Raw genomic sequence first — 27,000 nt, forward strand, 5'->3', positions numbered from 1 at the left:
GCAAGAAGGAGGTGTGGGAATCGTCGGCGGCCCCATCCGGAAGGGGCGGGACACAGTGTCGGAAGCGGCCAATGGGCAGCCGGGAGGCCGAGCCTCCGTGGGAGCGGCGGCGGCGGGAACTGTCCCGAGTCCCGGAGGTGGGTCACTTTCTGGATCCATGGAGCTAGCCGAAGGGCCAAGGTGAGAGGTGCTTGCAGTGTCCCCTCGCGGTCGCTCTCCCTGAGGTCCACGGCGTTCCAGATTCCTGGAATGGAATGGAAGGAGGACGCAGCGTTGGGCGAGCCGGCGCGGAGGCCTCGGAGCGAGCCCCCCTACCTGCTGCCTTTCGGGCTCGGCGGGAGCATCCGGTCGGCTCCCTGCAGACTCTGCTCGGACGCCGCCACACGTCCATGGACTGGAAGCCGGAGCACGAAGTGCCTGGAGACTGAATTCATTTTTTCTCTGCCTGGTTTCTTTCTTCTCTTTTTTTTGAAAATTGAGGTTATTTTGGGGAGGCTTCAAGGCAAATGCTAATTTGCATAGCCGCACCGTTTTTGAAAATGCAGAACTTTTGTATCTCTTCGAGTATGTCATTGTTGGTTAGTAAACTGCATGCAGTTCAGAGCGGCGAATCTTCAGCTAGCACTGTTGAATTCAGGGTCAGCTTCCTGAACCCAGATTCGCGGTCTGTGTTTAAATGTTTCATCCCCAGTCCTCAAAATAAATATCAGAAGTGGACTTGTTAGCCTATGGTGTGTTGCCAAATAAATAAGTTTAAGAGATACTTCTTTCCATTTTATATTGTCATCTGCAGTTTCCACATTTAAGAGAAACCTGAGCGAAATTTTTTTCAAGGTAGAATGAAGAGTAAAGATGTTTGTTCCCTTTATCTTATAAGAGTTTATCGAAGGTCTGCTGTGTGTTAGATGCTGTGGGAGAAGACCCAAAGATTTCTCTCCCATGGAGGCTTCTGGGTTCTGTTACATGCACATTATCAATTAAACTGCTTACAAGAAATTGCTAAATCAACGAACATAAGGAATACGTTCTTGGGATGACAGGAGTTTGCCAGGCAGAGGAGGAAGAGGGGAGCAGTCTAGACCAAAAGATTTGTATGTGTGTCTAAAACAGCTTGTGATATTCAGGAAACAGTTTGCTATTACTAGAATGTAAGGGAGTTGGTGAAGGGAGAGGATTGGAGAGAATGAGAGAAAAGTAGACTGGGGTCCAGTTAGGACGAGATTTTAAACTTAATATAGGAGACAGTGGGACGCTAGTAGATTTTTCAAAAAATTTTTTTCCTAAAGTTTATGTATTTTTTTTTAGCAATCTGTATGCCCAAGGTGGGACTTGAACCCAGGACCACAAGATCAGAAGTCCCATGCACCTCCGACTGAGCCAGCCAGGTGCCCCAACAGTAGTAGATTTTTCAGCAGAGAAATTATTTGGCCAGATTAATGATTTTTAAACTGATGGTTTCATGGAAGGTGGATTGGAGATGGGAGAAAGTGGAAACAGATTGGTTGGGAAACTCTTAAAGCAGGTATAGCAAGAGCTTTGGGAGAGTCTTTGCTAAGGCAGCAGCCAGCAGCCTGGATTGGGAGATTCAAAGGCTTCTTTGGGAGTAGTAATAGAACCAGTACCCAGTTTCTAAGATGGTTTTGATTTTAACATAAACGCTGTGTATTTCCCACCATACTTGTGGTTTTTCAAATCGTGTGAGAAATGTTGTTTTCACTTTTTGGAAGAAGATCCCATTGTTGCCAAAGATTATTGACCTGTAGGTTTAAGGGTACATGTGTCTCCTCCGTGTAGATCCTAGTGTAATAAATTTCTAAATACCCATTACATTTGAAGTATCCAGATTTTTTGACAAATGTGTAAGGATCGTAGAACAACATTTATATTTAAGAATATGCTCAAGGGATATGTTAATATAATAAATGAACATGTTAGATACATTGACTATTAACAGAGATGAATCATTTCCCGCAGTTAAAGCCAGGATGAAAATACATAAATGCATACTTGCTTTGTTTCTTGTAACTGGTGTCTTTAGTACAGAACTTGCTAAGGCCATCAAGCCTATCGATCGGAGGTCAGTCCATCAGATTTGTTCTGGACAAGTAGTACTGAGTCTCAGTACTGCTGTGAAGGAGTTGGTAGAAAATAGTGTGGATGCCGGTGCCACTAATATTGGTAAGTTTAGAAGAGTTTTAAGCCACAGGAAATAATCAGTTTATACTGTATTATTCAAGAAACATTTGTGATTGTAATAAGACAACCAGATGTTGATATGCTGAGAAATTACTATGTTTTAAACTTAAATTTAGCATCTTTTATGTGCCTAGGTAGGTAGTAATAACAAAAGCAGTTAACTTTTATTGTGCTCTTACTAGTGCCACACAGCTGTTTCTAATCTGCCGAATAACCGTATGAGATAGGAATTATTATCACTACTATATTCATTTTATAGAACAGAAAATGAAGGCACGGGAATTTACTTTGAGGTCATAGAGCTTAGGAAAATGTGATTCCAGGAAGTCTGACTGCAGAGCCTTTTTTCCGTAATGACTCTTGAAATTATCCTTTTGAAAGAAAGGTACAAAGGAAGGAAAGAGAGAAAAGAGAAAACTATTTTATCTGGATTAGTAAATTGCCAAGAAGTCCTTTTAAAGAAAATGAAATACACAAAATGACAGTAGTACATTTAAGTAAGTGTAATTATGATTCTAATTTGTATTACATAAGTTATAAGTAATGTGAGTATAAAGGCTTTTTTACATGGATCAAATAAATTAATTTGTTAAACTTTTTAGATCTAAGGCTCAAAGACTATGGGGTGGATCTCATTGAAGTTTCAGACAATGGATGTGGGGTAGAAGAAGAAAACTTTGAAGGCTTAAGTAAGTGGAGTTTTTCTAATCTTTTTTTTTTTTTTTTTTTAGTGTTTTACTTATGTTTTGAGAGAGAGACAGAGTACGAGTGGGGAGGGGCAGAGAGAGAGAGGGAGACACAGAATCAAAGCAGGCTCCTGGCTCCGAGCTGTCAACACAGAGCCCGACGCAGGGCTCGAACTCACGAGATGTGAGATCATGACCTGAGCTGGAGTTTGATGCTTAACGGACAAGCACCCAGGTGCCTCTAGTCCTATTTTAAATATTTGAGCAAAATGTTTCCAAACTTTGAGTAACACTGTCTTAGGAAACACAAAAACAGCTTTTTAAAACCAGTTGCTTTGGTAGGTGTGGTATTTATTCAGGGGTATATCCCCTTGAAATATTTTTGATCTTACTGTGTACCTCTCTTTCAGCTCTGAAACATCACACTTCTAAGATTCAAGACTTTGGTGACCTAACTCAGGTGGAAACTTTTGGCTTTCGGGGGGAAGCTCTGAGTTCACTTTGTGCACTGAGGTGATAACAATATTTTTATCCACTAACTTGACCCCTTACGAAAATCTCTCTGAACCTGAAAACGTGGGGTTAGAATCATTGTTGTTTATACTTCTCCATGCTGAGTGTCTCAACTTCAAACTTCCACATTCTGTTTTATCTTACTGCCAGTCTAAGTAGTAATACTTCCGAAATGTAAGCAATGTAATGAAATAGTATTGTAAAAGAATTATTACCCTTGTTAAAGCAGTAACTTCTCAATTTTAAAATGGCACGTAGATAATAAGTTACAGATGTGTTGGTTTTGATTTATTTCAGTGTTTAGGAAAAACTTTAACCGAAATGCTTATCGTATATAACAGAGTCTAGGTTTTTATGAATAATTACTTACGCATTGGAACTATAATATTTTTTGGATCCTTGTTAAAAGTTTTGTTAAACCAGTAGGAATAAAACTGAGAAATAAATCTTTATTTGTTAATATGTAAGCTGTGAGACCTTTTATTTTGCCGTTTAACCATAAAAACAAGTATCAAAGCTTTCATCAAAACAAAGCATTTATAGAACTCTCTGTCTTACTAGTAGGCTCCAAGATTTAGATTCTATGATGACCCCTCACCCATATAAACTTTCTCGACTATCTCAGAGGGATCAGCATTTTTTCAGGAGAGGTTTTAGAGAACAGAAGTGGGAGAATGAGCATGTGATGTCCAGCACCTGTCAGTGTCTGACCGTGTCGCACCTGCTCTCTCTCACAGCGATGTGACTATTTCTACCTGCCACGCATCCGCGAAGGTCGGGACTCGGCTTGTGTTTGATCACAATGGGAAAATCGTCCAGAAAACCCCCCACCCACGACCCAGAGGGACAACGGTCAGTGTGCAGCAGCTATTTTATACACTCCCTGTGCGCCATAAAGAGTTTCAAAGGAATATTAAAAAGGTACGTTAGGGGCATCTGGGTGGCTCAGTCGGTTAAGTGTCTGACTTGGGCTCAGGTCACACTCGCGCGGTTCATGAGTTCGAGCCCCAAGTCAAGCTCTGTGCTGACAGCTTGGAGCCTGGAGCCTGCTTTGTGTCTCCCTGTCTCTCTGCCCCTCCCTTGTTCGCGCTCTCTTTCTCTTTCTCTCAAAGATAGATGAACATTAAAAAAAGAAAAATGTACCGTAAATTCAGAACGCCAGCCTCTGAGAGCATTGATACACATGTAGTGAGAGATCTACCGCACTAATGTGCACTGAAATTAACTCTTCAGATGATTCTCTTCCCTGAATTTTTTGGGGCGTGCTTAGTTTGTCTTTTCCTGAACGAAGACTGAGCTTGAGGTTGAGGTATCCTCTCTTTTTTTCTTGGGAAAAAAAAAAAAGTCATTAAATCATATTTATTAGGTGTTCTAACATGGGAATGAATTCTTTAAGAAGTAACCTTTTTCATTCTGTCTGTAGTTTTTAAAAGGATGTTTTTCTTGGTTTCCTGAAAAATGAAGTGTTACAACTTTTATGAATTTGAATGGAAATGAAATAAATATATCAGTTGTGCTTAAAAAGCCGTTCTAGGGGCACCTGGGTGGTTCAATGGGTTAGGCGTCCGACTTCGGCTCAGGTCATGATCTCACAGCCCATAAATTCAAGGCCCATAAGTTTGAGCCCCGCGTCGGGCTCTGTGCCGACAGCTCAGAGCCTGGAGCCTACTGCGGATTCTGTGTGTCTGCCTCTCTTTGCCGCTCCCCCACTTGCTTGCTCTCTCGCTCTGCTCTCTCTTTCAAAAATAAATAAACATCAAAAAGAAAGCAGTTCTAAACTGTGCATATGTGTATTTATGTGTGTCTGCGTATATACATGTGATCATCTAGTTTTGTAAAAGCAAAGCAGTTAGCCGAAATATGCATAGGAAGAAGGCTGGAAGGGAAGACATGTGATTGTTACCAGTGGTTATTGATGCATGTGCGATCACAGGTGCTTTTTGCTGTCTTCCTTGCACTTTTCTCTTTTGTGTATCTATCTTTTTATAATCAAAAAGTTATTTAAACGGATGCAGCTAAACACTTTCTTGTACAGCAATTTGCACAAGTTATAGTGCAAATTTTACAAGAATGTATATTTACTGTGGATAAAACCGTTTTTTCATTTTTATTTAAAAATTAAAAATTTTGGGGTGCCTGGGCGGTTCAGTTGTTTAAGCATCTGACTTTGGCTCGGGTCATGATCTCTCAGTTCATGAGTTTGAGCCCCACATCAGTTTCTGTGCTGACAGCTCAGAGCCTGGAGCCTGCTTCGGATTCTGTGTCTCCCTCTCTCTCTGCCCCTACCCCACTCGTCCTCTCTTTCTCTCTCAAAAATAAATAAACATTAAGAAAATTTTAAAAACAAAAAAAATTAAAATTTTTTTGTATAGAAAAAAATTATTATTCATTTTTTATATCTCATGGTAAAAAAAATCAGTGCCTCAAAAACTATAGGAATAAAGAACTTCTACTTGCTGGAAAAGACCCTTGTTAATAGTGTGATATATGTGTTTCCAGGCTCCTTTTAATTTCATGTATTTACAAATCTTGAGAAAAAAAATTCAAGATAAATTAATATAATGAAAGGAAACAATACAGAATATAAAGATGTAAGTAATACAGGATTATATGTAGTAGAAAGTTGAGATTGTGTCGGTCTGCCTCCCAGAGTTTGGTGTATATCCTTTAGACTGATATACAGGTGGAACCTTTATTCCATAGAATGGAGAATAAAATCCGATCTTTGATTTTCTTTTGTAAAGGTTTTTATTTATTTATTTTTTTAATGCATACGTTTTATTTTTTTTCTTAACAATTAGGATCACATTATACGTTACGGTTCTATAACTTGACCATTTCTATAGTATGTCGTAGGTATCTTCTTTGATCGTGTATCTTTTTTGGCTGACTTGTTACTTTATTCTCTATAATTCTGCCATTATATGGATATACCATAATTTATTAACTCCTTGTTGATGGTAGCTTAGGTTCTTTTTAATTTTTCACGATTACAGGGGCACCTGGGTGGCTTAGTCAGTTAAACATCTGACTCTTGGTTTCAGCTCAGGTCATGATCTCACAGTTTGTGAGTTCAAGCCCTGCATTGGGCTCTGCACTGATGGTGTGGAGCCTGATTGGGATTTTCTCTCTCTCTCTCTCTCTCTCTCTCTCTTTCTTTCTCTCCCTCTCTTTCTCTCTCTCTCTCTCAAAAAATAAACCTAAAAACATTTTTTAATGAGAAAAAAAAAAGTTTGACCGAATTGATGAATTGTCTGATGAAATAACTTTTAAATAAACTATTTTTCACAATTACAGATTGTTTCAGTGAACATTTTTGTAATATATCTTTGATTATTTGTGCCAGTCATTCTACAAGGATAAATTTATAAAGGAAGGATTACCAGGTCCAGTGGAATGCACTTTTTGATTTTTATAGCAGTGGGCGTGGACATCGTGGACACAAGAGAAGTGTGGTTAGGAACCTAAGCCTCTTGAGCTCTCTCTTATACTACGTGTGAGGGTATACGTTGAATACAAAGGTTTACATGCATAAAGGTATTCACAGCTCCTTCTGTCGGGAACAGTTTTTCTTCTTTGTGCGCCGATACGAGAACCTTGAGTTGGATGTTTTAACTTGAACCATGTAGTTTTTGTAGGATTAAAGTAACGTCGAGTCTCGTATTTGTGTTTTTTAAACAGGAGTATGGCAGAATGGTCCAGGTCTTACAAGCATACTGTATCATTGCAGCAGGCATCCGTGTAAGTTGCAGCAATCAGGTTGGACAAGGAAAACGCCAGCCTGTGGTTTGCACAAGCGGAAGCTCCAGCATAAAGGAAAATATTGGATCTGTGTTTGGGCAGAAACAGGTAGTGGTGGCCAGTTATTTAAAAAACATTTTATTCCTCTAGTAATTATGGCAGGTTTCTCTTGTCCTTTCCAAAGACGGGAGAAGGAAATCCAATAATTGATTTTTTTTTATTTTTAGGATTTTTATTTTATTTTATTTTTTATTTTTTTAAAGAGAGAGAGAGACAGATGGGGGGCGGAGAGCAGAGGTAGAGAGAAAGAGACTCTTAAGCAGGCTCTACACTCAGCACTGAGCCTGACATGGGGCTCGATCCCACGACCATGAGATCATGACCTGAGCTGAAATCAAGAGGGGCGCTTAACTGACTGAACCACCCAGGCACCCCTAAAGATTTTTATTTTTAAGTAAGCTTTATCCCCAACGTGGGACTCGAACTTAAAACCCTGAGATCAAGAGTCGACTGCTCTGTCGACTGAGCCAGCCAGGAGCCCCCAGTAATTGATTTCTTAATTAGGTACTTACCACACGAGTTAATGCTGAGAGCTGAAAGATTTTTTTATTTTATTCTTCCAAAGAATAAAACCCTCCTTTTACTCTGCATCTGAAAAAGGGTGTTGTGGGCAATGTATTGATTATGGATAAGTATGCGCTCAAGTGGTCCATCCTTCTGATAAAAAAATCAAAATTTCAGTTATGATAGCTGCCAGACTCAGCCACCGAGATTCCTTGTGCTCTTACTCTGAGTGGCCTGACCAGGAAAAGCAAACACACAAAACCCTTCCTTTCTGAAATTAGGTTCCTCCTAATTTTGTTAGGAATTAACTGTGAGTCTTGTCTCTTTTAGCTGCAAAGCCTCATTCCTTTTGTTCAACTGCCCCCTAGTGACTCTGTGTGTGAAGAGTACGGGCTGAGCCACGGTGATGCTTTGCAGACTCTGTTTCGGTGAGTAGATTGCTGCCGGGAAAATTACAATCAGACATTTTGTCTGGGTTTTTTTGTATGTATGTATGTATGTATTTGTTTTGAGAGAGAGATAGCACAAGCAGGGGAGGGGCAGAAAGAGAGAGAGAGAGAGAGAGGGAATCCCCAGCAGGCTCTGTGCTGTCAGCGCGAAGTCTGAAGCAGGGCTCGAACTCATGAACCCATGAGGATCACGACCTGAGCCGAAATCAAGAGTCAGACACTCAACCAACCAACTGAGGCACCCAGGTGCCCCTGGAGGCTTTTGTTTTTAAAGATCGTGATTTTAAGGTTTATAGTTTTTATATTCGTTGTAAAGTTATAGGCATTATTATTGCCGAGAAAGAGAATTTTTATAAAGGGGTCCGTTACTTAATTCGTTCAATATCCTGGGTCCCTGGTGCACTTGAGGGGATTTCCTATTGAATTCTTTGGTTTCCTATTGATTTCCTATTGAAACCTTTGTAGTAAGGAAACTGCTTAGTGACAAATTAAAATAATTTTTAATTTACATATATGTTTTGCCTTACGGGGATTTGACAGAGCGGAATAGCGTTTCCTTTCATTCATGCCTTACCCAATATCTTGTCCACTGTCACTACTCTCAGGGTAAGAAAAATTGGCGTTGCCCCTACTTGGGATTGGCCTTGTGATGGCCCACGCCTGCTCACTGTCTACTGGCCTCTGGCTCACATGCAGAGATTCATTTCTTTTGTGTGCACACCATTCTTACAGAGTGCAGAGTGCACATACCCCGGGTAGATCACAGGCAGAGGGAGCACTGTAATTTTTTTTTATTTTAGAGAGAGAGAGTGAGTGAGTTGGGGTGAGGGGCTGAGGGAGAGAGCACAGCGCCCCAGCGCAGAGCCTGAGTCGGGGCTCCATCCTGCAACCCTGGGATCATGACTGGAGCCTAAATCAAGAGTTAGGTGCTCAACTGACTGAGCCATCGGGTGCCCTGAGGAAGCTCTTTAACAATACCTTAGGAGATAGGAGTTTGCTGATGGAGAACAGATTGTCTTGTCTTTTTTTTTCTTTTCTTTTTTTACTTTAAAAATTTTTTTGAAGTTTATTTAGAGAGACCAAGAAAGTGAATGGGGAAGGGGCAGAGAGAGAGAGAGAGGGAGACATTGAATCCCAAGCAGGCTCCGCACTCAGTGCAGAGCCCGATGCAGGGCTTGAACCCACTAACCACGAGCTCTTGACCTGAGCTGAAATCAAGAGACGCTTAACCCACCGAGCCACCCAGGCGCCCCAAGGAGAACACATTCTAAAAGGGCAGGGAGTGCGCGCAGAAATCCTGAATACAAGTAGTTGAGCTCCCTGGGCAGCTGGTGGGGACAGCTTGAAGATTCTAGAATGTGAGTTTTGGGTGAGACTCCTTCCTTGCATAGAGGCCAAGAATTTAATAGGGCAAGTGAGAGAAGAGCTGAAGCAAATCTGTTTTGAACCCACTGCATTTCCTGTGGTGGATTCATTGACCGTAGGAGCTGTAGAACATGCCAGAAGGTCTGTGTCCTTTTTATGATTTATCAGAGTGGAACACGGACACGCATCAACTGAAATATTAATACTTATCAGTGTGTGACCAGGGGTTATATTTTATTTCGTTTTTACTTTATGAATGTGCCCTCTGACATGTTACTGTTTCCATTCTGGAATCCTGTCCTTACCGTGTGAACATTGTACAGCATCTCTGGTTTCATTTCTCACTGTGCTCATGGTGTTGGAAGAAGCTCCACAGACAGACAGTTTTTCTTTATCAATCGGCGGCCTTGTGACCCGGCAAAGGTATTTTTTTTTTTTTTTTATGGTTGTTTTTTGTTTTTTGGTTTTTTTGAGAGAAACTGAGAGAACACAAACAGGGGAGCGACGGAGGGGGTGGAGAGAGAGAGAATCCCAGCAGGCTCAGCCCTTGTCAGCACAGAGCCTGATACGAGGCTCAATCCCACGTCTCTGGGATCATGACCTGAGCCAAAATCAAGAGTCAGACAGACGCCCAACTGACTAAGCCACCCAGGCGCCCCTAGACTGGTCATCTTGATAGGGTTTTAGTGTTTCGGTTTTGATTTTGCATTTTCAGCAATATTGTACCTCGGTCATGGATTCTGTTTTCTTGTGTTACTTGAAAGTGACTTCTGTCTGTTGGATATGGTTCAGTATTGTGCATGGTGCAGTTTTATAGTTTATCTCCAACACTTTTAACAATGATATTACAGAATCACATAAATACATTTCTCTGTACGTTGGAGTGTGTTTAGTGAGCATTTAAATTGCACCTGCAGGGGCGCCTGGGTGGCGCAGTCGGTTAAGCGTCCGACTTCAGCCAGGTCACGATCTCGCGGTCCGTGAGTTCGAGCCCCGCGTCGGGCTCTGGGCTGATGGCTCAGAGCCTGGAGCCTGTTTCCGATTCTGTGTCTCCCTCTCTCTCTGCCCCTCCCCCGTTCATGCTCTGTCTCTCTCTGTCCCCAAAAAATAAACGTTGAAAAAAAAAATTAAAAAAAAAAAATTGCACCTGCAGCATGTTGGCACTGAAGTTAAAATAACATAATAAACAGATAAATAAATAGGCCGCACCTACATCTTTTGACATGTCTTCAAAAGCAGCTTTGGATTGGAAAAAGATTCAGGTTTAGGGATTGATGACTAAAAATATCCCTTTGAGGGGCATGAGGAAACTTTTTTGGGCAATGGATAGATATATTGATTATCTTGATTATAATCTTACTGATCTTGATTGTAAACTTGTCAAACTGTATAGTTTATTTTTTAAACATTTTTTTAAGTGTTTATTTTTGAGAGAGAGAGGGAGACAGCGTGTGCATGCAAGTCAGGGAGGGGCAGAGAAAGAGGGAGAGAGAGGATCTGAAGCCAGCTTCATGCTGATAGCAGTGAGCCTGATGCGGGGCTTGAACTCACCAACCCTGAGATCGTGACCTGGGCGGAAGTCGGATGCTTAACCGACTGAGCCACCCAGGCACCCCTCAAACTGTATACTTTAAATACATGTAGTTTATTGCAGGCCCCGCTCTACCTCAGTCAATCTGTTAAGATATAGCCGCGTAGTGGCTGATTAGAGCAGCGTGTTGGGGGACACACAGGAATGTTTGTTCTTTTTTAACCTTTGTTTTGTACGTAGGTTTCCAGACTTGTGAACGAGGTCTATCATATGTATAATCGCCATCAGTACCCATTTGTTGTTCTTAACATTTCTGTTGATTCAGGTAAGTTCCACTGAGCTTTCCGTCACGTTGGTGACTTACCCCTAAAAGAAAAAAATGAAATCATGATATGATTTCATATGAAATCATAAGAAAAAATGAAAGCCATGATATGACCAGAAAGGATTTTTGTGGCAACGATTAATGGCAGTGTATTTTTTGTTTACAGACTTTTAATTATATTGTATAGACTTTTATTTTTTATACAGGCTTTCTTGCTTTCTGCTTGAGACCAGGTTAACGGTATTATTAGAAAAATAGGACTTTTTCATGGCACATAAGGGAGAAAGCAAACCAAATGTTCCCCCTGATTTTAAAAATAATGCTATTTTTCTTCTGATTGGGAAAATTCTGGTTTATTGTTATCTAGGATTTTTTCCTAGGTGCTTAGAAATATGTGCACGCCTTAAAATACGTAATGCTATATATATATCCCTACTCATATCCTTTATAAAAGGGAGAAAATAAGTTTGGGTAAGTTTGTATCAAGCTCTTTATCCTTTGACATAAATGGTTTTTTTTTTTTCCATGTCCTAAAAATTATTCAGAAACATGATTTTAACATCTGTACTCATTATATTCCAAGGTACAGATGTATCTTAAACTTTTTAAATTCTTAGCCTTAATTTAGCTGTCTTCAGTTTTTAGAAATTTAAATACTATCCTTATATTAAATTGTTACCTATATCATTGGTAATTTCTTTAAGATACATTCCTAGTACTAGAATTAGTGTGTCCATGACTAGGATCGGGCTGTACTCATTTACACATCTAGAGCCGTGTATTGGGTAGTGTCATTTTTAACCAAACTCAGTGGGCGATACTAGAAGGACCTTATTTTGGTGTGCGATCTTCTATGTTTCTCTTTCTCTATTTGCTCTTTCTTTATTTTTGCAAATTAACTGTTCAGATACTTGCATATTCTATCCGTTTAATAAACGGTTCATCTTTTCCTTGTTTCTCTGAAAGTGCTGATTTTACAGTTTATGAATATTAGTCCGGACACCGCTGTGTTTTTAACAGTACTTTTGGTAAGCGCAAGAGAATAAAATAGATGGGGAAATTTCTGTTAAAGGTGATTTTAAACATAAGTGTCTTTTTTTTTTTTTTTTTTTGGCCTTAGAATGTGTTGACGTCAATGTTACTCCCGACAAGAGGCAAATTTTACTGCAAGAGGAGAAGCTTTTGTTGGCAGTTTTAAAAACATCTTTGATAGGAATGTTTGATGGTGATCTCAACAAACTTAATGTCAGTCAGCAGCCGTTGTTGGGTATTGAAGGTAAGAAAATACACAGGTATATGGACAGCTTCTGAAACTCAGTATCCTTTTTTTTTTAATTTTTTTAAATTTTAAAAAATTTTTAAAAATTTTTTATTTAATTTTTATTTAGAAGAGAGAATCTCAGGCAGGGTCTGCACTGATAGCATGAAGCCCAGTGTGGGGCTCCATCTCATGAACCGTGAGATCATGACCCGAGCTGAATTCAAGATTTGGACACTCAAACGACTGAGCCGCCCAGGCGCCCCCAAAATCTCTGAGAGGATGTGTCACACTAGGCAGTGTAGAGCTGCAGATGTAAGGAAATCGGGTAGCAAGAGAAATGGAAGGCACATTTGGCACATCCAGGGATGTGTTCTTACCGGGACTCAACCGTTTTCCTTTAATAAACACTCCTGATGGCTGCAAACCTTTTGTTAATTTCCAGAGTTCTGAAAAAGTCGATTCTGACCATTTTTGCCCATTTTTCTCATTTCTTTACAGAGTGGGGAATTTCTGGGGGCCCTCGCGCTGCCCTTTTCCCACCCGTCACCCCTGTGCCTTCTTCGCTGAGTGGCGTATGGGAATGAGCGTCACCACAAAGCTGATTCAGGATGTGTAGTAGTGATAGGTACAGTCATTATTTTATCGCCTGGCCCTATGTGATCAGATATTTAAGCGGTTTTCTTCTTTTTTATCCAAACCAAGAGCAGCTGGGACTTCTGGGAGGGGGCCCAGCGTTGAGCTCCAGCCGCCTTCTTTGGCAGAGGGAAGAGTTGGCCATTACCCCCGCCCCCCATGACCACATCTCCTCGGGGTCTACACTGTCTTCTGTCGGCCAGCCTGCCCTGATCTCCATGTCTGTATGTGCAGAGATGGTGGGCGCCCATCAGTGCGTCTTCCGAGGGGGGAAGACCAGAGCTGCTGAGGAAGCTGAAACTAGAGTGTGGCAGAAGGCTAAGGTGACAGACGGGTGTGGCTCCCAGTGAGAGGAGAGGTTGTGGGATGACTTTGTGAGCTGAGGGTGCGAGGAGGAGCTGGAAGGGGATTGGCAGTGGGGGGGGGGCGGTGTTGGCAGGGATCCTGAGCCGCTCTGTCCTAACGTTCCTTACACCCCAGGGGTGGGGAGAGGTTGATTTGGAAGAGGGCAAGCAGGCTCTGGTTTTGATAATCAGGGCATAAGGTGGAGGCGAAGCTCCCGAGGGGTGGAGTGGAACAGGAGCGCAGAAATCCGGGCAGTAGAGTGGCAGAGCTTCGCTTTGGACGCGGTGGGCGCCCGTGAGCCCTGGCCGTCCTCGGCGTGGGGTGGCGTGGATGTGGATGTGCACGGGGATGGAGTGGAGGCTGCTCCGCGGTATATACATCTCTGTGGAGGGGGCCACTCACAGACACGCTTCGCCAGACGCTACCCTCTAAGGAGAAACTGCTCAAAATACCGGTGCCTCTCGAAGCCCAGTTGAACCGATGCCCCTTTCGGCCATTGTATTGAAAACAAACAAACACGAGTGTATCAGCCCTGAGGTCAAGAGATGGCAGCCGTAGAACCACCCTGCTACCCCTTCTGCTTGCGCCGACCCCCCCCCGTGGTAACCACCTTCCTCACTTCTGACACCACAGATTCATTTTATCTGCTTTTGATTTCTGCTTTTTTGCGTCTTCTTTCTTTCATTACCTTGTGGGATCTGTCCATGTCACATGGCAACTCATTCATTTGTTCTCGTTGCTGTGTGGCATTCCGTTGTAGTTCTTTTTTTTTTTTAATTTTTTAATTTTTATTTTTGAGACAGAGAGCGAGCGAGCGTGAACAGGGGAGGGTCAGAGAAAGAGGGAGACACAGAATCCGGAACAGGCTCTAGGCTCTGAGCTGTCAGCACAGAGCCCGACGCGGGGCTTGAACTCACGGACTGCGAGATAATGACCTGGGCCGAAGTCGGACGCTTCACTGACTGAGTCCCCCAGGTGTCCCCAGCTCTTTCTCCACTTCAGTGCAGCCCCTGATACTCTCCTCTGCTCCTATCTACTCAGGTAACTTAATAAAAAAGCATTCGGCAGAAATGGAGAAGCCCGTACCAGAAAAACAGGATGATCCCGCTTCGTTAAGGACTGGAGGAGAAGCGAAGAGGGCAGTGACCATTTCCAGACTGAGAGAGACCTTTTCTCTTCGGCACACGACAGAGACCAAGTCTCAGGGCCCGAACACCACCGAACCGAGACGGATTTCTCCGAGACAGAAGAGACACGTCCAGTGTTCTGGAGCTCCAGACTCCCCGTGTTTCCAGAAGTGCGCCTCGGGCACAGGCTCGTCCGGCCCTGGCGGGGAGGCAATGCGTTCGCGCGGGGGCCCCTGTGACCGCAGGGACGGAGCGGAGACGGAGCAGGACTCGGGGCACAGCCGCACTTCGGCCGGCCCGCGGGAAGGGCCCGGCGCCCCAGCAACGGGCGGTCGGTCCGGTGGTGTCTGTGCAGCAAACTCCCCTGAGGACAGGTTTTCACAGGGAAACGTGGAAGCTTCTGAGAAGTTGCCTGAACTTGACCGTCGCCCTGCAGACACGGAGCGCGGTTCCAGTCACGAGGACGGTGGACGTCAGCGTAGGGTCTCGCCTCCGCCCGTAGATGCATCCTCCCCAAGCACACGGCGTTTCAAAAAAGATGGCATTCCTTTGAATCCTGACGTTCCCCAAGGGTTGGTGATTGCGAAGAACACATCAGCGTCTCAGGTCGACGTGGCTGTTAAAATCAGTAAGAAAGTAGTGCCCCTGGCCTTTTCCATGCAGTCTTTAGCGGCACGAATAAAGCAGTTACGTCACCAAGAAAGGCCACAAGAAGGCGAACAGAATTACAGGAAGTTCAGGGCAAAGATCTGCCCCGGAGAAAACCAAGCCGCCGAAGATGAACTGAGAAAGGAGATAAGGTAACGTTCTTTCATAGGGTGAGCTGCCGGGAGGGGACGAGGCTGGTCCTTCCAGGCCCTGGTTTTGCTCCTCTGGCTGTCAGGACGGTCCTCCCTGGGGGCCTTCTCTGCACCACAGACGTGACATCTCCTGATGTCACACTTGCCCAAGCTTCTGTCTCCCCCTCTCCCGGTCCCCCTTTCTCTCTGCCTTCTCTGTGCTCCTCGAAGATTCTAATTTGGGAGTCTGTTTCCACTCACCGGATTGCTCATTAGCCCTACCGGTGGTGCATCCTTGGTGATGCTGTTTCCACTCGCTACGTTTTCATTGCCCCTTCTATGCATCAAATTAACTTTCTTTAAAGAGCTCTTTCTCCGTGAAACCTTTCAAGAATTGTTTCCTTAGATTTTCTTAGCACATCCTGTCCATTTAGTTCAAATTAATCAGGGCCTCCTCAACCCCGATCTCATTCCTCTTCCCCAAGGTTTCACAGTGACTCCTCCCTGCCCTGAATCCATGAAGGTTTTAGTGGACATTACTATTTCCCATGATTCATTAAAAAAAAATTTTTTTAATGTTTATTTATTTTTGAGAGAGAGAGACACAGAGTACGAGCAGGGGAGGGCCAGAGAGGGGGACCCAGAATCTGAAGCAGGCTCCAGGCTCTGAGCTGTCAGCACAGAGCCCGACATGGGGCTCAAACCCACGAACCGTGAGATCGTGACCTGAGCTGAAGTTGGACGCTTAACTGACTGAGCCACCTAGGGACCCGTCCCATGATTCATTTTAATGCATATTAGGAAAAATTATAATTTATTATCAAACTTGCGATTTCTAGAAGATTGTGTAGGGTAAGGTTAAGGAAAAAAGAGAGTCAATTTCAAGAACACTGTTAATACTGATAACAGAAAACACTGGTCACCACCACTTTCTTGACAGTAATCACGTACAACATTGTAACTTCTAAAAACGATGACTTCTCTTGAAATATTTAACTTTGATTTTCTTTTAAATTTTTTTAATGTTTATTCATTTTTGAGAGACAGAGACAGAGCATGAGCGGGGAAGGGGCAGAGAGAGGGAGACACAGAATCTGAAACAGGCTCCAGGCTCTGAGCTGTCAGCACAGAGCCTGACACAGGGCTCGAACTCACAGTTTGTGAGATCCTGACCTGAGCCGAAGTCGGAGGCTCAACCGACTGAGCCACCCAGGCGCCCCTTAACTTTGATCTTTTTAAAGCATTGTATAGGTTTTGTCTCAGTAGATACTGAAATGTGCTGTGTCCTATATACAGAGCACCAGTAATTACGTTGAAATTTTATGGCACTTTTGGTTTGGACTGCACAGGCTTTGCCTGATTTTGATAATCAGTTCTTCAACAGCAAGCGTTACGTTAGATAATTCCCTTGATATTCATGGTGCCTAACACTGGGAAAGGTTTTTAGGAAATAGTTCATTTATTTATTTTTTCCAAAAGTTTACTTATTTTGAGAGACAGAGAAAGAGAGCACAAGTAGGGGAGGAGCAGAGAGAGAGAGAGAGAGAGAGTCCCAAGCACTGATAGTGTGGAGCCTGTTGCGGGGCCTGAAGATCATGGCCTGAATCGAAAATCACTAGTTGGATGCTTACCTGACTGAGCCACTAAGGCACCATAGGAAATAGTTCCTTTAAATTGTGTGTGATTAAGGGGGGGTGAACATCTTTGGGTGGGGTCTGGGGCCTGTGAACGCTCAGGGCCACAGTGAAGAGCTGGGCTCCTGGCTTACATGCACGATCATGGAACACGTGCTTGATGGAGAAAGACCTGTAAGGTGCCCAAAAGGCAAAGTAATTATGCTTTCTCTTTGGGTTCTTTTTTTTTTTTTTTTTTTTTTTTTTGAGAGAGAGAGAGAGAGAGAGAGAGAGCGCACACACATGAACGGAGGGTGGGGAGGGGGCAGAAAGAGAGAAAGAGATAGAATTCCAAGCAGGCTCCAGGCTCAGCACAGAGTCTGACTCGGGGCTCGATCTCACAGACCGTCAGATCATGACCTGAGCTGATATCAGTAGTCGGACGCTCAACCTACTGAGCCCCCCCAGGCATCTGACCCTGGATGCTTTTAGCCTTCTCAGTAAGTGAAATCAACTGTAATTTTTAAAAGCTGTGATTTTAATTCAACAAATATTCATCGATCCCATGTTATGGTAGTTCTTGAATTTGGGGAACACAAAAGAACCGCTTAGGATGCTTGTTCAGAAAGCGGAACCCGTGGTCAGCCTCTGGAGATTCTATTTCAGTAGATGCGGTAGATCGTGGGTGTGGAGCCCAGGAATCTGCATTTTTGGTACCCCAAATGCTCCCTTTGAGAAACGCTGATCTACAGTGGGCCTGGCATTGGCATCTGGCCTTCGGTGCACGGCTGCTGAAACGCCTTTTGCTCTGAGCTGTCCTGCCGATGATTTTCCCAAGACATGTCCGGAGCGGAAGATGAGGCAGTAATTGAAATACTGTGGTAGCATATACCAGCTTTTGTGTTTCTATTTTGAGTTATAACCAAAGAGAGCAAGTCGTACACTTTTGTTTCTTCTTCATTGTTTGAGCCTGATGCTACTTTTTAAGTTTACGGTGGGAGATACACCTGCAGAGACAGAATGCCTGTGTCTTCAGGCCGGTACAAGTTCTTCCCACGGGGACTCTATCTGGGGAACCAGAGCCAGGGACTTGGTGTTGGTGCTGCTTACAGGTGTGTTGCGTCTCAGTTGGAATCCACTGTAGGCTCCTTACTTTGCAATCTCTGAGGCTGGACCATGTGAGCATCTCTGCTGGTGCACTTCTAGACTTTGTCAGTAGGGGGCGGTAGAGGGACGCCGCGAGAAAGCACCGGAGCCCGGCCTCTCCTTCCTTCTGGCTGCCCTGGTCTTTTCCTCCTACAAGGCAGCTGCCAGCAGGAGGCCCAGCGTTGCTCACTCTGTTTGCTACCCCTGTGTTTCTTAGCTAACTAGTTAATTACCTTCTACTAGTTTACCATACCTGGTTATGAATTTCCTCTGTTCAAATCGCTGGTGTGGTTTTTGTGTCTTGATTGGACTCTTGACACGAAATTACTACCAGGGAATGGTCCCAGGAGACGCATCCTCACAGACAGGGTTTGGGGATTCGTTTGGTCCTGACCTTGGACTTGAGCTCAGCGTGAGCTCCTTGCCAATAGGGAATGGGAGCTTAGTAATCCATGGCACACGGAGGTGTCGCTGTCAGACCATCACCCGCGGTTGACTGTGGCAGAGCTCCAAGCAAAGCAAGTCCCACGGGAGCCTAGGTGGGTGCTTTGGTGTGGAAGGGATCTTCCTCGCTGCTCTGGAGCACTCGCAGAAAGAAAGGACCGTCTCAGGTCTCAGCTCGAGTCCCGTCTGAGCACCACAGGGCTGATCCTCATGAAAACCCATTTTCACAAAATTTGGTTGTGTGGGGTACAGAATGGCAATGTCGTTTTCTCACGTGAAGATCTGTGGCGGTATCTGTCTTGTCTGCACTGACGCATGTAGTCATGAATGGAATTGGATTTTGAAGCCACCCACCAAAGGACCCGTCCGTGAGCTTGGCAGATGTTAGAAGGATTGATACCCAGGATTAGTGAAAAGGCACTTTTACACACTTAACAAATCTAGGGATTTATCGTACAGAAATACCCCCAGAATAGAGTGGATTTCTGTCCATGAACGTTTGCTGCAGCGTCGTTTGCGTTACTCAAAATGAAAACACCTGAAAGTCGTTCAGTAGAGGATTTGTCGGACAGGTTATGGTACGTGCTCGCAGTGAGCTCCCGTACGGCCACTAGAAAGAATGAAGGAGATCTACATGAATGGGTCTGAAAAAGCACTGAAGATGCCTTGTTAAGGGAGGGGCGTAGAACGGCCTGAAGAATTATGATTCCATTTTTGGGTTTTTTTGGGTTTTTTAAATATTTATTATGAGAGAGAGAGAGCAAGCGGGAGAGGGGCAGAGGGAGGGAGACCCAGAATGCCAAAGCGGGCCCCACAATGTCAGCGCAGAGCCCGATGCGGGTCTTGAACTCACGAACCCTGAGATCATGACCTGAGCCGAAATCAAGAGTTGGACGCTTAAGTGACCCAGCCACCCAGGCACGCCCGGTTTTTTTTGTTTTGTTTTTAATATGTAAACAAAGGTCGGGGAACATAGATACCAAATGAACAGTAGTTCATTTGGTAGTAGTTACTGATGCCATCTCTGGGGAGCTGGATGAACGAATGAATAACTAATGTTACCTTTAAAAGCGGGATTATTAGGGACTTTCTCTAGTTTATGTTTCTGTATTGTTCATTTTCCTGTTACAGTCTCTTTTATAATCAGAAAAGTAATCTTTTAAAAATCACGATGTCTCATAACGAACATTTTCCACATGCAGTAAAACGATGTTTGCAGACATGGAGATCATTGGTCAGTTTAACTTGGGATTTATAATCACCAAACTCAATGCAGATATCTTCATAGTGGACCAGCATGCCACGGATGAGAAGTACAACTTTGAGATGCTCCAGCAGCACACGGCCCTCCAGGGTCAAAGGCTTATCGCGTAAGTTCTTTCTGGTGTTCAGAATCTTCAGTGTTCTTGCACCCCTAAGGCTTAAGACCCGAGAGCGTATACGTACGTGTGTGTGTGTGTGTGTGTCTCTTTTTTAGCCACAAGCGTCCCTGTGGCCGATTTTTATGCTTGTCACACAGCAGTCGTCACTGCCATCTCTTGAGTCCTTACTCTGTGCCAGGCACTGTTGAAACCATTGGCACGCGTTAATTCATTTAGTCTTCCCCAACCTACAAAGTGGCTGCTGTTACCATCAGCACTTCACAGGTGATAAAATGGAGGCTCCCGGACGCAGAGGTTAGGTGACTTTCCCAAGTTCACACAGCTAATGTTCTTTATTTATCAAGCCCTTTACCTCTTCCGGTTGGCCAGAAAAATCTGTCTGACGAAGGCCAGTTTATAGTACGTAACGTGTCTGTTTATAGCACATAGAACTTAGGTGTGCCAGGGGCGCCTGGGTGGCGCAGTCGGTTAAGCGTCCGACTTCAGCCAGGTCACGATCTCGCGGTCCGTGAGTTCGAGCCCCGCGTCGGGCTCTGGGCTGATGGCTCGGAGCCTGGAGCCTGCTTCTGATTCTGTGTCTCCCTCTCTCTCTGCCCCTCCCCCGTTCATGCTCTGTCTCTCTCTGTCCCAAAAATAAATAAACGTTGAAAAAAAAAAATTAAAAAAAAAAAAAAGAACTTAGGTGTGCAGAAGGGTGGCGCTGCCTGTCTGTCTGTCCTCAGCTAGCATAGATCAAGTTCAGTGATTGGTCACCACAGAGCTTGGTATTTGTCTCTCCTTTGCCAACGCCTGTTTTAGGCTGACCGCTTTACAAGGTGGTGGGATGGTGTATCATGTAGACCAGAAGTCTTTTCTTAAGCCAAGTGATAGGAAGAGGTCATGGATTTTCATTTGGGAAGTTCAGCGACATAGAGAAATACACTGAGATCCCAGTAGGAGTAAATCCTGGCACGAACAAACACTCAGCTGGGAGAAAGCACCGAGTTTACGGAGTAGTCTCTTTCCTGTGGAATGGTTGAATTCACTTACTTTCAGTAGGTATTAATGGTAATGGAAAAGATATTTATTTTTTAGTTTTTTTTAACGTTTGTTTATTTTTGAGAGAGAGAGAGAGAGAGAGAGACAGAACGTGAGTGGGGAAGGGCAGAGAGAGAGGGAGACACAGAATCCGAAGCAGGCTCCAGGCTCCGAGCTGCCGGCACAGAGCCCGAGGTGGGGCTCGACCTCATGAACTGTGAATTCATGACCTGAGCCGAAGTCGGACACTTGACCGACTGAGCCACGCAGGTGCCCAGTGTAAAGACATTTAATAAGCTACTTTCTCATACTGGATTCTTCCTGCCTCTTTCACAGAGGTCTTTTATTTTTTAGCCACTTTGCATAAATAGGGCCTCGCTTGTGACATTTCAGGTTGCCCCAGGTAGTCACAGATCACTTGGGGTCCCAGGTGGCCCATGCTCCAAGGATAAAGACCACAGGTCCTTCCTTTCCTACCAGGCCCTGCGTGGTCTGGCCCTCCCTAGGTCCTTCCTCTTGGTTCTCCATGCTTGAGCCACCTGGCCATCTCCTTCTCAGGCCGTTGACAGACCTGATGAATTCCTCCCTGGTCATTAAGGAGAATGAAGTAGATCTTTTGTATGTGGCTCTGGGAACATCAGTGGGCCATCCTCGGGCCTTTGCACAGACTTGTCCCTGCCTAGAATGCTTGTCCCTGTGCTCACCCATCCATCCGTTGGCTGATAATGGGCGCTCACCCCAGCTCTCAGCTCAGAGGTCCCTTCCTCAGGGACACCGTCCTTGACTCCTATCTCCAGGCCCATCTCACTTGCCCTGGCTCTTATGGCGCTGGGCGCCTCTGCCTCCTGATTGGCAACGTACTTTGTAATTACAGTTTGTGTGACTGCCTGTTCAGTGTCCCTCTTCCCCACTGGTCTCTTACTCCGTGCCCATCCTTTCTCCTGCCCTTATCAGTTCCGACTGATTAAGCACTCGCTGAACCAGGAGGACCGGTGGACAGATTGCTACGTGGACAGATGGCGCGGTCAATGATGCAGGCTCGGAAGGGGCGGGATAGCAAAACAGACGCTCTGTGTTCTGCTTTCCGATGCCTGTGATGACCCAGCCGAGCTTTTCACATGGTCTGAGTCGCAGGAAGGAAAAATAGCGTTTTTATGTTGTATTGTTATCTTTAAGGAGCGGATTGAGAGAAACGTGGGGTCACTGGGATGGGGTGGCAGGCTGAGGAAAAGCCAGCTGCTTTGGTGGTCATTTGAACTTAAAAAAAAAAAGAAGAAGAAAATCAACGGGAAATTCTCAGGCAGTTACGTGACAGGAAAGGCACACGGCTGAACAAAGCGTTGTCACTTACCTGGCTTTTTGAAAGGAATTCAAAGAAGCACGTATTGGCTTTGTTTCATTTCTGCTTTACGGCTAAATGTTTGACTTCGAGACTGGGTTTGAATCTCTTCCCTGTTTTTTCAGACCCCAGACTCTCAACTTAACTGCTGTCAATGAAGCTATCCTAATAGAAAATCTGGAAATATTCAGAAAAAATGGCTTCGATTTTGTTATCGACGAAGGGGGTGAGTGACGACGGTGACGGGATTGTCCTGTCAGAGCCGGGAACAGTCTTTGAGTTGCCCTAGATAAGTATATTTTATCAGAGATGGAAACGGTTCCCCCAGAAAGGATTTTGCCTCTGCCCTGCGTTTCAGTGTTTGTTACACACAGGCGTCAAATGAAACGTACTTTTCGAATCGTGGACTCTTCTCCGAATTTTATTCTTCCAGCTCCAGTCACTGAAAGGGCGAAGTTGATTTCCTTGCCAACCAGTAAAAACTGGACCTTCGGACCTCAGGACATCGATGAACTGATCTTCATGCTCAGTGACAGCCCTGGGGTCATGTGTCGGCCTTCCCGTGTCAGACAGATGTTTGCCTCCAGAGCCTGTCGAAAATCTGTAAGTAAACAACGCTCTTCTTCCAGGGCCCGGAGGGTCTGTTCGGGCCGGTGGTGGCACGAGTTCTCAGGCCAGCTGCTGACCAGGCAGCGCCGTCGACTGTGGCCGAGACTGCCACGGGTCATCGTGTGTAATACGGCCACATCCTTCTCTGCCAGTGTGATGTGCGAGCTGGGCGAGTCTGCCTCATCTCTGGCCTCTAACCCGTAATCGCTGTGACGTTTCACCGCCGCCGCTCAGCCTGTCCTGGAGGTGGTGGCGGTGGTGGGTCATCAGCCTGATGTCAGAGCGAAGCAGGTGCGTCTGGATCACCTGACCCCTGGGAGCAGCCGGGATGCCCTTCCTTCATCAGAGGCTCCACCCAGGTGCCGCCCAGGACACAGAGGGGACAAGGCAGATGAGGTCCCCCCCTCTTTGTGGAGTTTAAGGTTTCGTGGGGAGGAAGAGACTTAAGTCCAAGTAGTAACTTCTGATACCAGTAGGCCCAGAAAAGAAGTTAAAACAGTATGGGGACAGGGAGTGGCCTCGGCTCCCGGTCGAGCAGCTGAGATTGGGAGGCAGGGAAGGGCCATGTGAGGAGGACGCATCTGGGCTGACGCCTGGAAGGGGCATGGAGCCCCTCGGGGAAGAGCTCTCCTAGTAGAAGAAACAGCAGGTGCACAGATGGGGCGGGGGGGAGCGTGTGAGCCAAGCCAGAGACGGCCCGTCCTGGAGGGGGTCCCGGATGTGAGCCGAGCAGCGTCGGGACCCACATGGGGTCTTGCGATCCCGGTGGGAACCGGGGAGCTCGTGCGGAGGGCTGGAAGGGCTGAGGCGCAGGCTGCCGTGGGGGCGCCCGAACTTCCAGAACAAGGCGGCGGGGAAGCAGCAGCTTGCTCGCAGTTGGGGGGGTGGGAGGCATAAAAGCTGATTTGGACGTGTGGTATTTGAGGCCCCATGAGGCTTGTAAGTGCAGGCGTCTGGAAAACGGTCAGGTTAATGAATCCGAGCTCGGGGAAATGTCAGTCGGGGAGCAAAGTTCAGGGGCACCGTGCAGCCTGGGGACTGGATGAAGTTCGGGGAGGGGTGAGGGGAGGATCTGACTTCCGGCCACAGGTATTTCTTTGATGAAGACAGTGTTGGTGCCCCCACCCCGGGGTCGGTGAGCAAGAGGCAGGGCAGACTGGCCTGGGCCGGTGGCCAGGCGGTTTAGAGTGTCCCGCCTTAAGGTGCCACACAGACCTGGGGAGCCACAGGCCGCCCTGCCCTCCCCACTCTGGCGGGGCCGCCACACTGTGGCTCTTCCTCCTCCCGTCAGCACAGCTGCCGACCGTTGTGGGTGATCCTCTGCCGCACCCCACGGGCCTATGCCCTGCCAGCCCCTCAGCCCCGTCTGCTCGCTTGGCTCCTGCCACACGGCCACGGCCACGTCCCCAGCCACACCAGCCTTCCTCCCACCCGAAGCCCTTTGCGCTTGCCCGCCTCGCATGCCGCCTTCACACACCCGCCCAACTCCCTCCAGCCCTGGGCTCTCCCAGGTCCCCCACGGAAGTGGGCTTTCCCGGGCGCCATCCCCCCACCCTCCCTGGGTGACACCTGTTTCTCTGTTGACTTGTCTGGGGTCTGTCCGCCCCAGTGAGGTGGAGCACCCCACGCATGCCGCCTCTGGGGCTATGCGTGGCACAAGGAAGAAGGAAGGTGACACACGTCTCAGGTTTGTCGTCTCACACCACCTCTCCTGGTTTCTCAGGGGCGCTGATTTCCAGTGCTTGCTGGGGGGCCCGCTCACCTCCACGGAGAGTTCAGCTAGAGATGAGCTGAGTGCTGTTTCATCAAGAGGAGGCAGGGACAGGAGCCGGAAGGGAGGGCGAGTGAGACGGGCAGTATCTGGGGAGGGAGGACCCGGGCAGAAGGCATGGCCAGCACCAAGGTCCCAAGGTAGGTGCTTGTGTAGTGCACCTGTGCGAGAGGAAAGGGGCAGGTGCCTTGGCTGCCTGTGGCTCAGTCAGTCGGTTAAGCGTCCCCCTTCGGCTGAGGTCATGATCTCACAGTTTGTGGGTTCGAGCCCCGCGTCAGGCTCTGTGCTGACAGCTCAGAGCCTGGATCCTGCTTCAGATTCTGTGTCTCCCTCTCTCTCTGCCCCTCCCCTGCTCACACTGTCTCTCTCTCTCTCTCTCTCTCTCTCTCTCTTTCCTCTCAAAAATAAAATAGAAACATTAAAAAAATTAAAAAAGGAAAGGGGGTGCCGGTGTGCTGGAGAGGGGCAGGGAGGGATGCGCTCTAGCAGATGCGGGCACAAGGCCAATGAGGGGCCAAATCCGCCAATGCACGTGGGCTTTTACCCAGGTGAGCAGTGAGCGCTGGCAATGTGATCTGACAGCTCTTGAAAGGAATCACTGGCCGCTGAGTGGAGAACAGGTGGCGGGGGAAAGCGGGGAGGTCTTCAGAGGCCCTGTGATTGCCAAGGTGACAGGTCTGGGCGGCGGGAGGGCCGCTGAGACTGGTTGCATCCTGGACAGGTGTGGTCAGCATCTGTAACAGAGGTGTGTTGCCGTAAAGGAGCCACGGAAGGGCTGGATTTCACAAAGCGGAGGGGGGGCGGTGAGATATCAGCGGGTAGGGTTCCTCGGAGGAAGATTTTTCAGGGACCGCTGTTTTGAATAGTCATCGTGTCCATCCTCGTTCCAGAGAAGAATGTTGCTGGAGAGGTGCTCTTGTACCCAAAGCCTTTGTAAAACTTGGAACCGTTGTGTCTCCTACTCAGGTGATGATTGGAACCGCCCTAAACACAAGTGAGATGAAGAAACTGATCACCCACATGGGTGAGATGGACCACCCCTGGAACTGTCCCCACGGAAGGCCGACCATGAGACACATTGCCAACCTGGATTTCATTTCTCAAAAGTGACAACATCTCTCGCTTTCTAGAATTGTACGTTTTATTGCAGATTTTTCCTTTTCAAAAGCAGGGTTTTAACGAGTCAGCTTGTTGCCAAATAAACCTGTTTGAAAAAAAAGGAAATGACCAGATCCACTAGAAATGATCTTGAAAACCTTGTCAAACCACGCGGAGCAGTGCTTGCACCGGCTTTTGTCCCGCACCAGAACGTGTGTGCGCACGTACAGGCAAGAAGAGCATGTCTTACAGAAACAGGAAGAACGCTTCGAAAGCCACCTGGGCCTCTGCTGCTGTGGCCTGAGGTATCTTAGTCAGCAACTTTCAGCCCGTAGTATGATTAAATTCATAATGGTTTAATTTCATAAAATTACGGTCCTTTTGGGTTCGGGGTTGTCCACCCGAATGCACATTAAATTAAAAAAAAAAAAAAAAAAAACCAAGAGAGATTCTCTGCCCAGCTGGAGGAAAATGGCCAAGCGGGGCCTGGGGTCACTATTTTTAAATGTTCCCCGGCAAACGTTCGTAGGCAAGGGGAAATAAAAGATTGACTTTTCTGTAACTTTAATGCCGTGATGTGGTTTTTTGGGGTGGGAATCGCAAGATGTTCCCGTTACTGGTCCTGAGGGCAGAAGCCCTGTTGTCAGTTTTTCGTGGAATCTCGTCCTGCCGGAGACGAAAGCAAGCCCCTGTGGACCCAGACGGCTGTGGGCTGTACAGTGACCAGTGTGGCCTCCCCCCCTACTCAGCTTCTATTTGCAAACTTAGAATTCCTTAGACGTATTGAAATAATCGAGTAATTATTGTCCTAAGTGCCTATGCTGTGGTGCCCTCCTACAGGATCTCATTTAATAGTTGCAGGAACTCTACAAATGGGGGTCTTAGGCAACCCCCCTTCCCCGACCGCTGTGTCCTAATCCGAGAGCCCTCAAATACGTGACCCAAGTGGCCAGAGGAGCTCTGAAGATGTGGTTGAGGGGAGGGTCACGAAGCGGGGCACGATCCTGGATTGGCCGGGTGGGCCCAATCTACCCCGTGACTTAAAAATTGGAGAACCTGGGGCACC

At 46.2% G+C, this 27,000-nt stretch overlaps 1 protein-coding gene across 4 annotated transcripts; it reads left to right on the forward strand.

Annotated features, from left to right (window-relative positions):
* Positions 1 to 40: 40 nt before the first annotated feature.
* Positions 41 to 26,496, forward strand: PMS2 (PMS1 homolog 2, mismatch repair system component). 4 transcript variants are annotated; one of them, XM_006941910.5, is made up of 15 exons: positions 41 to 180; positions 2,039 to 2,178; positions 2,799 to 2,885; positions 3,293 to 3,395; positions 4,133 to 4,316; positions 7,077 to 7,244; positions 8,031 to 8,128; positions 9,838 to 9,937; positions 11,286 to 11,370; positions 12,491 to 12,646; positions 14,651 to 15,536; positions 19,921 to 20,088; positions 22,582 to 22,682; positions 22,890 to 23,059; positions 25,803 to 26,496. In XM_006941910.5, exons 1-15 carry the CDS (start codon positions 158 to 160, stop codon positions 25,944 to 25,946), a joined length of 2,613 nt encoding a protein of 870 aa, XP_006941972.2. In that variant the 5' UTR covers positions 41 to 157; the 3' UTR covers positions 25,947 to 26,496. The 4 variants fall into 4 exon arrangements, with proteins under 4 accessions (XP_006941972.2, XP_044904248.1, XP_044904249.1 ...); XM_045048313.1 differs by lacking the exon at positions 41 to 180 and having other exon boundaries at positions 841 to 2,178; XM_006941912.5 differs by lacking the exons at positions 41 to 180; positions 2,039 to 2,178 and adding an exon at positions 2,240 to 2,693.
* Positions 26,497 to 27,000: the final 504 nt, after the last annotated feature.

The sequence above is a fragment of the Felis catus genome, chromosome E3 (genome assembly GCF_018350175.1).
Source record: "Felis catus isolate Fca126 chromosome E3, F.catus_Fca126_mat1.0, whole genome shotgun sequence".
In the NCBI taxonomy this organism is placed as follows: Eukaryota; Metazoa; Chordata; class Mammalia; order Carnivora; family Felidae; genus Felis; species Felis catus.

Coding starts and splice junctions, on each gene's coding strand:
- PMS2 (XM_045048313.1), top strand. CDS start 1,923: ATGAACATGTTAGATACATTGACTATTAACAGAGATGAATCATTTCCC. Junction 2,886..3,292: donor AGAAAACTTTGAAGGCTTAA/GTAAGTGGAGTT, acceptor CCTCTCTTTCAG/CTCTGAAACATCACACTTCT. Junction 7,245..8,030: donor CTGTGTTTGGGCAGAAACAG/GTAGTGGTGGCC, acceptor TGTCTCTTTTAG/CTGCAAAGCCTCATTCCTTT.